Source organism: Electrophorus electricus, chromosome 17 (assembly GCF_041902795.1).
Source record: "Electrophorus electricus isolate QZ-2024a chromosome 17, ASM4190279v1, whole genome shotgun sequence".
NCBI classification, from domain to species: Eukaryota; Metazoa; Chordata; class Actinopteri; order Gymnotiformes; family Gymnotidae; genus Electrophorus; species Electrophorus electricus.
The window spans coordinates 17,240,584-17,255,000 of NC_137513.1; the positions used below are offsets into that span (position 1 = coordinate 17,240,584).

General features: G+C 45.4%; 1 protein-coding gene across 3 annotated transcripts in view; it reads left to right on the forward strand.

Annotated features, from left to right (window-relative positions):
- st14 (ST14 transmembrane serine protease matriptase) overlaps positions 1–14,417 on the forward strand; it is a 28,084-nt gene that overhangs the window by 9,893 nt on the left and 3,774 nt on the right. For 2 of the 3 annotated variants that reach the window (XM_027026810.3, XM_081699603.1), the window contains exons 3-16: positions 1,141–1,298; positions 3,856–3,926; positions 4,135–4,307; positions 4,733–4,768; positions 5,414–5,639; positions 7,213–7,349; positions 8,536–8,639; positions 8,943–9,052; positions 9,156–9,286; positions 9,515–9,619; positions 9,833–9,940; positions 10,171–10,284; positions 11,233–11,352; positions 12,527–12,707. In XM_027026810.3, the coding sequence (XP_026882611.2) occupies positions 1,141–1,298; positions 3,856–3,926; positions 4,135–4,307; positions 4,733–4,768; positions 5,414–5,639; positions 7,213–7,349; positions 8,536–8,639; positions 8,943–9,052; positions 9,156–9,286; positions 9,515–9,619; positions 9,833–9,940; positions 10,171–10,284; positions 11,233–11,352; positions 12,527–12,707 (1,774 nt within the window). The remainder of the gene's footprint in view (positions 1–1,140; positions 1,299–3,855; positions 3,927–4,134; positions 4,308–4,732; positions 4,769–5,413; positions 5,640–7,212; positions 7,350–8,535; positions 8,640–8,942; positions 9,053–9,155; positions 9,287–9,514; positions 9,620–9,832; positions 9,941–10,170; positions 10,285–11,232; positions 11,353–12,526; positions 12,708–14,417) is intronic. The other variant, XM_081699604.1, reaches the window with a different exon arrangement.

The following is a 14,417-nucleotide window of genomic DNA, read 5'->3' on the forward strand; positions in this document are numbered from 1 at the left end:
GCCGCTGGCTTGCTGTTCAGGTTCATCCACCCCATCCCAGTGCATTCGGGGACATCAGTAGTTTTCTGTCCGAGCCTACAGCTATGTTCACACCACAAACCAAATTGCTCATTGCCCATTTACTGCTCAGATTAATTTAAAAAAAAAAAACAACTTGTAGCATTGTCTTTTTAATGTGATTTGACACTAGTCTGCTATGGTGACACTCAAGAACACCACATGGCATGTCTATCAAGATGAAATCAAACTTCATGGAAATTGCAATGGCTAAGCTCCAATTATTGCTGACGTTACACAGAAAAAGGGCAGTGCCAAGTTTTTACACGAATCAAACTATCATGAAAATTAATGTACCATAGCTCAACATACACAAAACTCTTATCTGTAGTAGTGAATACAATCTAGGAAGGTGTATGACTTCAAATCTTCAATCTAACAAGTGCTCTGTCTTAAATCATTCTAATTTAAAATACTCCCCCCAAAAGTGGAAAAAAGATGTTTGGTACTTCAAATCTTCAATCTAACAAGTGCTCTGTCTTAAATCATTCTAATTTAAAATACTCCTCCCAAAAGTGGAAAAAGATGTTTGGTTCGTTCTATCACTCCTTCATTCCATAGCACTGTAATACATATGGCCAACAAAACATGTTCTTTCAGTTTCTTGACCGCCTTAAATTCCACATTCCGATCAGACTGTTCAGACTTAGGTTATATTGCTAGTTACATATGAGCTATATGAGGTCATGCATAAGAGCATTCGGTTTTTGTATTACATATAAAAGTGGCCCTAATCGGACCTGAAAACGCAGATATGACTCATCGGGTAATTATTTAAACCTTCAGCTGCTGAGGCAGATGTGCTAAGAGCAAGATCCCCCGGCCACACACAGAGAACAGTTGGCTGCAGAAAGGAGCCGGCTGCGTCTCGGTAGGAGACAAAAACAGTTTCCTCATCTCGTGATTACGAGCATGCAGGCGATAATGACATTAGCAGGTGGAGATCTTTTATATCATAAAACATAAACAAACAAACAACCACTGGATCCCACTCAGCCTCCCCAGCTAGAGGGAAGAGACTTGTGCAGGAGCGCGTGGGCGCGCCATCGCTAATCTCGCCATCTGGCTCCTCCCTCTCCACAGTCAGGCTCCGGTCCCCGAACAAGGGGAAAGACCAGCAGAGCTCAGACATGTGCGTGTTCAGCGGCCACATGCGGCTTGTCGACGTGCCCTACAGCGAGGCCTACGAGGACCCCGCCAGCCCTGAGTTCAACAGCACTGCCAGCGCCCTGCAGGATATCGTGAGTGTCTGCGACGTCCCCTGCTGTTCTCAAAGTGAGGCTGTGTGGAGGCTGGGTCTCAGGCCAGTCTTTAGGCCCTAGTCAGGCTCTGAAAAAGACCGATTTCAGTCTAGGGTGGGGTTGAATTAAAGTCAGATTGGCAAATGCTCTGTGCTTGAAGCTGCCAGTTAGACTCTGTCCAACAGGTGGTGCTAGCGAGCAAGCCTGATTCCGAGCTATCAGAAAAAAGCACCAGGTGCTGAAGAGAAAATGTACCATTTTGCTCAAGCTCTGTTGAAGCTTTTTTTGTTTTGTTTTGTTTTTTTTTGAGGGCAGCAATTCAGCTTTTACAATGAAATACCAGACATGCACCTCAATTTCTCTTACCACCCACTACCACCTTCACACCTGAATAGCTACTAGAAACATTTGTCTTGAAACATTTTTCTTATTTGGTACATATGTGCGCGCGCGCGCGCACGCGCACACACACACACACACACACACACACACACCCTTCCTTTCGCACTTGTATACACGTGATTCAAGGCTGACTTTCTCTTTAATGGACTCCATTATGTTTCATATGCATAGCCAACTGTGTGTGATGAAAACATGAGGTGAGGTGATCTTGGCAAGTCCGTTAGTTATTGTGTTAGAAAGCCTGGGCTTGCCAGGCGCATTTCTACATTTGAAACAATTTGTGACTACAAGAAAATCAAGCTGCGGCTTCAACAGGCTGCTAACTTTTTAACAATCAAGCAAAGGTTTTGTTAAGACTATGATATACTAACTGGATTGTAAACTAGTCTTTTGGTTATTTAAGGTATCTGCATCATATACTTTTCCCTGCTTTGAATTACTTTTAGTTGCTGCAAAATATCCCGTTTGTTACAAATTCTGCCTTATAAATGAAATAATAATGATAACAATGCCTTGCTAAATGTCACAGTTGTAGTTTTGTTGTGACTATTTCTGTCCAAGTGTGCGCCTGTTGTTTTGTCATTTGATCTGTGGTGTGTGAGGACCTTTCAGAGTGGCTTTGTGAATGACGACGTTTGATTTTTACACACAGTCCGCTGCGCAGCAGATCTGCGGATGCTGATGGTGTTCTGTACCAAATTCACGATGATTGATATGGTTTCCACGCCGACACTGAGCTGTGGCATCAATCGCGTTAATCTACCTTGACGGTGCCCCCTCCATTCGCAGTTGAAATCTGATATCAAAATGATTTCTGCTTTCTTGGCATGTTGCCTTGCGCAGAACTATTGTAGCGATTTAATTTGCTGCACGTAATCCGAAAGCGGTCTGATAGACTCTCACATCCTGTTTTTGAGTCACTGGTGATCTGGTAGTTTATGTAAAACTTAAAATCCCCTTACAGTTGGGCAGTCCTCACTAGAGCCTGATCTCACTTGCAGGATTATCCGTTATTTTAGTTACAGAGATAATTACAGAGATAATTTACACCGAACCCATATATGTGTTGGCTTATTTTTCTTTAGTGAACATCTGTCGATGGCCACGAACATTTCGACGTCTCCGTCTATTTAGACTTTAACGGAAAACCTCTCGATTAGGACCACACTTACAATGACGTCATACGTGCAACCCCTGTATTCACGTTACTGAACATTTGAAACAGGCCACGTGAAGGCACAAAGTGTATGCAAAGCCAAAAGCGTTACAGTCTAATGATGTATGTCTTGAGGCGAAGCAGACGTATATTGTTAGACTGTAGGATAGCTGTTCTTGGTGTTAACCATCTTTCCAACATGAATTTAAAGCAATTATACTTACTTTCGCTTTTCCTTAGGTTTTCTTGAAACCATGTGCGCTATCGGACCATGAAATTAGCAATAATGCATTACCACAAATTCTCCCCTCTGGAAAACCTCTCTCTCTCTCTCTCTCTCTCTCTCTCTCTCTCACTCACACTCACACTCACTCACACACACACACACACACACACACACTATTGTCTCTCAGCCGCTGTGACCACAGGTGGGCCAGTATGCTCTTTGTCTAACAGAACCCATCGCTGGGTGCTGTTTGCTGCCATCTCCAGTGGACACTGTCCTGCCTTCAAGCACGAAATCTATTCCCCTAAATCACAGCCAAAGCCACCAGACAGAGTCATATTTACAGGCCTCTTAACGCCTCAACCAGCAGCATCCTAGCTGAGTGAGGACTATGGCATGAATGGTGCTATATTTCATATGAGAGCACACTATGCATTTCGATTTGAATTCAGCAGTAGACCCCGTTAATCAGTTTAAGCCAACGATTAGAGCAAACCATAAATTTTAAATCCTTGGTCAGGTTATATTATACAGCAGAGGAGAAGGGCTAATGTCAGCAAAATCATTTTTTATTTCGTTGTCCCGCTTGTGAGGTTTCTTTATTTAATGTAGGCCCGAGTTTGACCCGCATCCTACATAGAAATAGAAAGCTTAATTTTTTTTAAATTCTTGTATCAGATTTATGGATTTTATTACCAGCCATGGCTGAGCTGTTTAGCATAATTATGCATATTGTTCTTGGAGCTGTTGTGTCTTTTGGTTTTGGATTTCAGCTAAAGAAGACTTTCTCCAAAGATCCTCTCCTCTCCAAATACCACAACAAATCTGTCATCTCCGCCTTCAGGTAATATTCCCACGTGCCTTCTCCTTCCGGGTCTGTCCTGTAGCTCACGTTTTTAAATTCAGGAAAACGCTACACTCTTCCGCCGAGATATCCCGACTGGCGTCCGAGTCCGGCTCGGACCGTCAAATGCGCTTCACCTTGCCTTGCGATGAGGTAACGACTGCATGGTGCACGCCTGAAACTCTCTCTGCGTGTGTGCCGTCTGCAGCGACGGGATGCTGGCATACCACTGGACGCGCTTCGTGGTGCCACCAGCGGACAAGGCAATACTGCCCAAGCTGACAGAGGTGCTCGTCCTGGACGTCCTGCGCCGTGGCATCCGGATGGAGGGCAAGCGAAGCAGTGTGCAACCTTTCACCATCACGGACGTCACCGCCTCGGGTACCGGCTGGATGTCTCGAGCGTGCACGTGTGTGTTTGTGTCTGTGTGTGTGTGTCAGGCTTTGAAGCTTGAAGAAGAGGAAACCGATTTGTTCTCTGGCTTATGAGAGTGTGACACAACGCAAACGTGCATATAGAAAAGATCCACATGCAGTTTTGTACTACGAATAAGATGTCACCTGAGCTGGATATAGTCTGAAAATCTTAGCATGGTAATAGGTCAGAACAAGTGTGGCGGCTATATCCTACTCTCATCTCTCTCTCCTCTCTCTCTTCTTTCATTCTCTCTTTTTCTTCCATTTCTTTCTCCTGTCATTCTACTCTCACACATCTCTTGTTCTCTCTCCTTCACCCCCTCCATCTTTCTCTCGTTTGTGTCTCTGTTACTCTTTCATCTCTCTCTCTCTCTCTCTCTCTCTCTACAGTTACAGACCCCCGGATGGCCAGGGACCCCCAAGCCCGTGAGTCGAGCGTATCCCATTTCAGTTGCTGCTGCTCTGCAATTTTCCACCTGGCTTATCAGCCTCTCTCCTGACACTCTTTGAAAAATGGCCACCCTGCGCCATCTCTCCATTGCTTCCACGCTCGAAACCTTATGCACACGTTACACTTTAAGTCTTCTTCTGGCTTACGCTACCTTTTACCTTTACCAGGAGCAAACGCTTAAGCACCCGCACATGTTGTGCGAGAAGACGGATCATATTTTACTATTAATTAATACAACGTCCACTACTACTACTACTACTACTAATAATAATAATAGGCTCAGTAATCTGATGCTTGATCTGATATTCCTAGGACCTTGCATCGCACGGAGAGGAATATTATTCTAATTCTCTAAACTCTACACCAGTTCTCAGTTCCTCACACTAGAGCCCTATATCTGGATTCTACCTCAGTTCCAGGTGTCCCATACTGTTTCCAGCTAATCATTGTCTGCGTGGTTAACTGAACGTGGCATATGAAGTGTGGAGGTTAGCTTGGGCAGCTAAACGCTGCAGTAGGGAAGATCCGTGGGCCAAATCGCCAGCCGTAGGCATTTTCCGTTCCAACACCAGATTTGCTTGTTCTTCCGGCATGACGGAGAAAGAGCCTCTCTCCCCCAGAGTGCATCGTTCGGCTAACGGCCAGCGGAACGACCCAGAACTTCACGTCTCCGGGCTACCCAGAACAGTACCCGCTGCAGACGCGCTGTCAGTGGCACATCCGCTCACCCCGAAGCAACGTCATCCTGGTGAAGTTCCCCAAGTTCTACATGGCGGACGACTGCTCTAACAGCTACGTCTTCATCTACAACTCCCTCAGCCCAGAGGAGTCTCAGGCCATCACACAGTGAGTGGATGTCATTTTTTTTTTTTTTAGCATGCTGCAAAATAGTTTCTTGCCTTTCACTATGTCCCTTTATTTATTGTAGACCCATCTTCCCACAAAAGGTTTGCTTTAACATTGACCTTTTTTGAGGTTTTGTTTGAAGTCTCCATAGGTATAACCGAAATTACTACAATTTTTTTATGAGCACATAACAGGTCATACGTGGGTTTATGTTTATATACTCCATTTATGTCTGCCAATCTTTTTTTGAAAGTCAAAGTTCATTACTTTCATTAGGAAAACCTACACTGAATACTTAACACCTTGATGCTAGCTCTGGCTCATCGTGGTTTTTAGGGTTTGAAGCTTTGCAGGTGGTTGACTTGGGTCGTGAAGATTCTTTTTTAAATTCTGTCAGCCACATTCCGTGTGTGTGTGTGTGTGTGTGTGTGTGTGCTCACTCAGTGCTGGGTCTGGACTCAGCCTTAATGGTGGAAAAAATTCTTTTTGTTCCCCTCTCTGTATTGCCCTCATTTCGCGTTTCAAATATTGGTTCTCAAGCTGAGTGTGAAGCTTAGAAACTCTCAGGCTTAAAGCAGGAATTGGACTCTGAGATAAGAGGCTGTTTCAGGCCTGATATTTGGTTTATGTGAGCCGTAGCAGAGCAGTGTGTAATGACATCATTATTCTTCATGGACATGTTTTATCTCTTGCTCTGCCCATTAAATTACTTGTTTGGAAAGAATGGAGAGAATGTCTGATAACTGGTGATTAAAAGCTGAATCTGATTATATGTATTACAGTGCGGCATATTGTGTGCTAGGAGAGAAGATTGAAATGCTGGTGACATGTTCATCAGTAGTTGAAATCAAATCGACTTTTCTCTCTTGCTTTGATGATCGGTGCCAATCTGTTCATTTTCCTGAAGGGTAGAGATCAGTTTGTTCAGTGGTTCTCAGTACCAGAGAACACAAGCACCATGTGGAGAACACAAGCACCAAATGGTTGTGTGCAAAGAATATGACCTGAACCTGTCTGACGGTAAATTGCATGAGCATTCCCCTAAAAGCGTTTGCTCACACATGCAGGTCATCACCAAAATTCTGCCCAGGCAACCGTTTAGCTAATTGAAAGATGTATTTAAAATGCAAAGATTGCCATCACGCTCACTACGAACAGACCCAAAACATTCAACTTCAATAGTGTATGAAGAGGAAGGTAACTTGACTGAGCAGGATCTCGGAATGCCACAAACGTTTGCCGTAAGAACTGCAAATTCAGGTGTTTGAGAGAGAAACTCTAAACCGATAAAGACTGAGATGTACATGTAGAGTTCTGCTGCTACACAGTGTGCATGACGTAGGACGGGAACCGTCTGGTCCACCTAAATCTGGCCCAAAGTGCAGTAGCGCCACATCTCACGCAAACGAGTAAACGGGTAAAAAAAACACCCGCAATCTACATTTCTAAATGAGGAACTGCGTTACTGTTAACGTCGCATTAAGTCTGGAGGTATGATGTATGAATTTGGCCTTTTATTTTTTCGTCCATTACCGGCGCAGTAACGGTAACTCTGCTGATACCACACCGACAGGAAATGTGGCCAGCGCCCTCCCACTAACCCCCTGGAAGTTGTCTCTTCTGGAAACATGATGCTCATTAACCTGGTCACCGCAAATGACCAGAGGAAAGGTTTCGAGGGACAGTACACTGCCATCCCTTTGAGTTCAGGTAATGTTCCACCACCGCTCAGGTTACACACTATCCCCACTTTCCTTTTATCCTTTCCATATAATGCCCTGTTCCCTCTTATGTAATGCCCCATCATCTTAGGTAATAACCCCTTTACACAGGTAATGCCCCTATCCAAAGATAGCCCCTCAGGTAATGGCCCATGAGGGCCATGTTACACCCCATGTCCTGAGGTAATGCACCATCCTTTGAGGTAAGGCCCTGTATTCAAATGTGATGTCCCATTTCCTCAGATAATATAATACCCCATATTCAAATGTAATGCCCCATTGCCCCAGGTAACTGCTTATATTCTAAATGTAACACCCCATGTTCACAGATTATGACCCATCCACTCAGGTAATGCCCCATAATCCAAAGGTAATGCCCCGTTCCCTCAGGTAACAACCCCATATCCTCAGGTAACACCAATTTCCTCAAACGTAACACTTATATCATTTCAAACCTCATTTCAGCGATCTTTCCGTATCATTGATACTACTCCTCAGATCTATTCATCTGTATGTGCTTCTGAATATGTCTACTAGAAGTAATTACAAGCTAATAATGACATGTAGGTCAAAAGCTCTACAATGTCATTGATCTAACAGGTTGACTGCCACTCTCTTTGGATAACAAACAGAGACAAATCTCTCAGTGACTGACACACTTGCATTTCAATGCCAATTACAGTGGTTCTTATCCTAATCACTAATTGCATCTGTTGATGCAAGGGATTCATGTCGGAACACGATACATCTGTCTGACTGTTGACCTAATTGATTCAGTTACACGAGTCTCCAGTGATTCAGAACCAAACTGAATTGGAAATGGTTGTATGCAAATATTAGGCACATTTACATTTGGTGGACACTTTGGATAAAAGCGACTTACAATTCTGACTGAATACACCTTGAGCAATTGAGGGTTAACAGTGAGGGTTAACAGTGGCAACTTGGCAGTGGTCAGGCTTGACTGGCATGCTGGCATCAACAAATATAGTAGAATAGGTAAATGTCTATCAGTGGTGTCTCAGCAGTGTGTCTCAGTAGTGACTCTCAGTGGTGCCAACAGTGATGTCTCGGTGGTGTGTCTTGGTAGTGCCTATGAGGAGGGTCATTTCTCTGGGCTGCTACTGTGGCATTGTTATGTGGCTTGCCTGAGCACTAGCGCTCTGTCTTCCCAGTGAAGTCCTGCGGAGGTGTTCTGACCAGCCTGTCCGGTAACATCAGCTCTCCATACTATCCCAGCTTCTACCCTCCCTCGGTGGACTGCACCTGGACCATCAACGTAACTAGCACATGTCACACCCCAGCGGCTTCAGCCTAACGTTAAGACAAGTCTGTTTCCTCAAGCTTCAGGGCACATGTTGCGCGATATGGTCTGTTTGTTTGACAAAGTGAACGAGTAGGATTGCCTTGAAACACCAGTATAATGCAGAAAGCAAAGCATAATATATGCAGTTAATGTTAGTGGTGCAATGGAAGGTTAAAATTCAAATGCATATAAATATGGTCCTTGTTAATGTCTATATAAAATTTTGTATAACGTATTATAACGTATTATAATGCATTATAACATGTCCGCCTGCAGGTCCCTAAGGGCATGAACATCCGGGTGAAGTTCCTCATGTTCCGGATGAAGGAGCCCGGCGTGAACCCTCGGGTCTGCAACAAGGACTATGTGCTGATACTGGGTACCAGGTACGCTTCCGCCTCTCGGCCAGACCTTTCTGGACTGGTGCAGAGCGGTGCAACGCGGGTCCTTGACTGTTCTGCTTCCTGTTTTTGGGCTCTTGCGCATTAGGTATTGTGGGGAGAGATCTGTACTGGCCCTCAGCAGCGCAAACAACAGCATGGTGATCCAGTTCCACTCGGATCAGTCGTACACGGACAAAGGCTTCCTGGCCCAGTACAGCGCCTATGACCCGAAGAACCGTGAGTTGCTCTGACCGCGGATGCTGTATTTCGATCGGGACAGCCTGATTTGTCGTCTGCGTCGGTTCTGACTTGCGTTCGGCAGATGCCGTGCGCTAACTGGCAGAGGGGATCAGCCCTGCTGGTCTGAATCCTGAGTAGCTGGCTTGTTTTCTTTGGCGTTTGCGGACTGGCACGTGCTCGCCCGCTGACTCCGCCCCCTGCCATCTGTCTGTGCCCTGTGTGCAGCTTGCCCTGGGCAGTTTGCCTGCTCCACTGGGATATGCATTGTCAAAGAGCTGCAGTGCGATGGCTGGAACGACTGCGGAGACATGAGCGATGAGAGGAAGTGCCGTAAGTGGGAGGGGCCTGTTTCCGGGGGCGGCGGTGCCAGAAAACGCTGTAACTGATTGGAAAGTGATCTCTTTTTGCTTACCGAGGTTAAGGTTATGTGTAAATGTAGGTGTTGCATTACATACCTACATTAATAAGCAAATACCCTACAAAGGTGTGTGTGTGTGTTTGTGTGTATTTGTTTGTTTGTTTGCTGTGCATTTTCCATCCCAGAATGTGAGAACGACCACTTTCAGTGTGCGAACGGCATATGCAAGCCCAAGTACTGGTTGTGCGACCAAGTGAATGACTGCGGCGACAACAGTGATGAAGAGCACTGCAGTAAGTGTCTTCGTCCTCCTCCATACAGCAGTGAAGTGCTTCCTCTAATCTGGGCTAGAGTCTTATGTATGGAGCTGCCAGGCTTCCATTGTATCATATGAACGGGAGGTTATTATGATAAAGAGATGATGTTGATAAAGTGATGATAGCCATATGGTTCCTTTCTCTCTCTCTCTCTCTCTCTCTCTCTCTCTCTCTCTCTCTCTAACTCCTTCTTCCTTCCCCTCCAGGCTGCAAGAAGAATCAGATAAGGTGTGGTGACGGGACGTGCTTGCCTCAGGACGTAAGCTGCGATGGCAAGAAAGACTGTTTAGATGGCAGTGATGAGGTCTCTTGTAAAGACCGTGAGTGGACTTCCATCTGTTGCTGCTTTTGGGAAGATGAAGGGTACAGATCGTGCAGGGAACACAGCTTTTATTCTGCCATTTTCCAAAGTGTCATCCAGTGTTACTGCAATTTCAAAGAATCGTACGGTAGAATGGCTATATAGAATGGCCTACAACTCATGATATTGGAGTTAAAAAAAACCCCAAAAAAACCCCACAATGAGTTCTGTGAGCATGTCAAAGACATCAACAGACTTCTGATGCTCTGTTGGGGCAGCGGGGGGGTGAGGGGTTGTGTTCCCATTATGTTTCTGGTCTGGATTCACCAGAGGAAACAATCACACACAAACCTACGGAAACAGAGAAACTGAAGCGGAAGAGAAGACTCATTCTGCAATCAGGAAATGTTCTCCATAGCTGTGATTAGCACGCCCGTGGGACATCTCGCACTGGATGGAATACTTATGTTACGCTATGTTTAAGCGTGTCTAGTCTTCTGCATTTAGCCTGGCTGGCTTGTACAATCCCACAATGCCTCTCATCAGCTTTTAAGTTTTACACCCAATAGAGCTCAACACGTAGGTGGAGAAAATGTGTGTTTCTGTGTCGGTTGGTGGGTGGGTAATTGGGGGTGTGTGCGTGATTAAAGTGTCTTGAGATCTTTTAGTTGCTCAATCACACGTCTCTCTCTCTCTCTCTCTCTCTCTCTCTCTCTCTCTCTCTCTCTCTGTTTCACTCACTCGTTTGTTTGTTGTGTCCATGTAATTTAGGGGTGGTAAGTAACCGCACCCTCTTTTGATCAATGCGTCTGATGGATGGGGACACTCTTGCATTGCCATGTTCAAACACAGACTACCCAGCATCCCTCTGACACCCAATTCTGTTCCCTTTACACATCTCTGTGCGCCTCCTCACCAACTATCACCCCTCTCTCCCTTTTCTCCTTCCACTCCTCTCTCCTCCCAGCAACAGGAATATGCTCGGACTTCACGTTCACTTGTAAGAGCGGCCAGTGTTTGAACAAAATCAATGCGGAGTGCGACAAGGTCAGCGACTGTCCAGACGGCTCTGATGAAGAAGGCTGTGGTGAGTCGTGCACTACAGTCGTGCACTACAGTCGTGCAGTCCGTCTCCCAGTCCGCCACCTTGATTTAGTTCTTATGTGGTGTCTCCTCTATGCTCACAAACCCATTTTAACCTCGCGACGGGCTAATTTTAACCTCGCGACGGGCTAACAGTGGAACTTGTACTGTTTTTTTGATAGTCCTCATGGTTACCAAATCCAGCTTTATGGGTAGAAATGTCTCTGCAGTAAATTGCACAGGTCTAGCCAAACACACAGCAACCTTTATTAAAGATTTGAGTCAAATATCCTGCCCTTTTATGCCAATTCCAGCACTGGAAACGCAGTCCGCGCTGAAGGTGCAAAAAGGCTCGTGTTGGTCAGCACGTTCCAGCGCAGCGCCCGGCTTTTGCGTGTGCTAAAAGGGGAAATAACCTTTCAGGTGGTCAGCAGCAGAGATGCAGAACTTTCATCAGGTTCATGTCAAAACTGAAGGCATGTGGGAGAAACCCCCCCCCCCCCCCAAACAGCCTGTATTTTCTGAAACAGGCCTCGACAGGTTTTTTTTTCCTTCTCATTCAGTCGTGCTCCATTGTGTGCAGTGATTTTGTTTGTGGTTTTTTTTTTTTGCATTCTGTTCTGAAACCGTGTTTGACCTTTCTGGAGTGCTCATCAGTCACGACGTGCTTTCAAGGTCCCCGGGGGTCGCTGAGGTTTTCCACCTCCGTTTTGTTTCCCGTGAGCCACTGTGCGTGTTTTTTTGCTTTGGTGTTGCCGCGTTTTCACTGAAACTTGCTGCAGACCCGCAGATGTTGCCTGAGGTCTTTGTGTTCTTACCACTATTACTGGTCTTTACTGGTCTTTAGACTGTTTGGTGGACTTTCGACTCTATGCTGGACTTTTGGCTGTTTTTTGCCAGCTGATTTTCTTTCGCTGTCTCTCTTCCAGTAACTTTGGCTGTCTCTGCAGCTCCATAAATAGATAAATGCAATCCGTACGGATGTATCACTTTAGAAACGTAGGAACGAGAGCCTTCCAGTGAAAGCACACACACATGCTGCTGTTACGCTTATGCGGCATCGTGGGTGTGCCACACTGCAGTGTTGGAGAACCGTGCGAAACTTTATTAGATGCACTCGCCCTCATTGTTATTTCTGCTCGCTGTGTCTCATTTCCCAGCATCCCTTGCTGTTTCAGACTGCGGCAAGCGGCCCTACAAGCACAACCGGATCGTCGGCGGGCAGAATGCGGACGTGGGCGAATGGCCGTGGCAGGTCAGCCTCCACTACCAGACGAGCGGGCATGTGTGTGGCGCCTCCATCATCTCTGACAAGTGGCTGCTGTCTGCCGCCCACTGCTTCGTCAGCAGCGAACCCGCGTGAGTGGCCGCGGGGAGGGGGGGGCGGGGCTTGTCCCGGGGTGTCGGTCCTCGCGCCTCAGACAGCCTCGCTCATTCTAAATCTATCTGCTGACTTTGCTTTTACCTCTGCATGGGGACTCTGTCGTCATTTTCCTGCTTTTAGAATCCTTTGTGTGCGAGCGTGTGAGGGCATGAACGCACGTGTGCTTGCATGTGTGTGTGCGTGCATGTGAGTGTGAGTGTGTGTGAGTGTGTGTGAGTGTGTGTGAGTGTGTGTGAGTGTGTGAGAGTGTGTGAGTGTGTGTGTGTGAGTGTGTGTGTGAGTGTGTGTGTGAGTGTGTGTGTGTGTGAGTGTGTGTGTGAGTGTGTGTGTGAGTGTGTGTGTGTGTGTGTGTGTGTGTGTGTGTGTGTGTTTGTGTGCGTGACATGAGCCTTAATCCAAAAAGGCAACACGGGAAGTTAATTCGGCGTGCAGCTGTAAGCTTGTAATTTACAGGACGCTCCAGCAGGTGGTGTACTGGCCATGCACTTGCCTTGCAACCCTGATACACCAGTTCTTTCGCGGCACATTTTGTTGTTTTCACTCCCTCCAACACACTGATCTTTACTAACTCTGCTAATCACTAAGGCCCATGTTATTGCTGCATTAGAAAAGGCAGAGTGCAAGGGCTGATGGGAATGGCAGTGGATTGTCTACTGACAGCTTTGCGACCCAGGTCTTGGAGAAAAACGATGCTCTATAATCTGGTGAACAAGAGCTGGGGACGATTCTAGCAGAAAGCACTTTTTCAGCCAAGGAAACATGGAGTCTGATTTTAAGACAAAATATGCTCTCGATATGATATCAATATTGACTGGACTGTGGCCACTCCTGGTACATCCTCATTGTTGAAACTTTAAGGACATCAGCAAGCTACTTATAGTAATTAATACTACTAGTAAATAATAAATAGGTATATAATATTTCAGGAAGCTACTGCAGTGCATTGTGGTTAAAAATATAGAAGTAGTTAATATTTCAATTATATGTAGGATTAAATATGTCCTACAAATTGTAATGTAGTACACAAGTTTTCCAGAAAAAAAACATTTTGGGAAAATCCTTCATGCTGGCAGAGCTGATGAAGGACTTCTGTCTTCTGTTCAGTTTCTCTGGAAAACTCATGCACGACACTGCAATTTTAGTACATCTTTATAATAAAAAAATCAAACAAAAATATATATATTAAAAAATCTATAGAAAACAATGACTGAATCCAGCAGTGTAGGCTGGACAGAAATGTGCTTGGCCATTTACCTGAGCAGTGGAAAGATCAAATTTGGGCTACTGTATGCTTTTGACTCCCAAATTCATCTCCTAGAACAGAGGGCATTAGAGCTCTGTGTAGATTAAAATTAGTTTGGGCTGTGTTTAGACTGAACTGTGGCTATGAGTGGGATTAGGCTGTATTGAAGCTGTGTGTAGGTTTAGGCTGGGTTTTGTTTAAGGTTACGCTCCAGGATTCTTGGGTTAGATAATCTCCCCACAGACTGAGTTTATACTTAAAGTGTAAAATGATCGGTTTCTACCACATTAAGTGTGTTTACATGATCAAGAATAGTCCAGCTACTAACAAAAATCACGCAGCAATAATGTGATCAAATCCACAGTCCTCTCTACATAAAGAGCCTAATGTCAAAACCAAATTTATACATGAGTAATCTGAACTGCATCTGAGACGCCAGTTA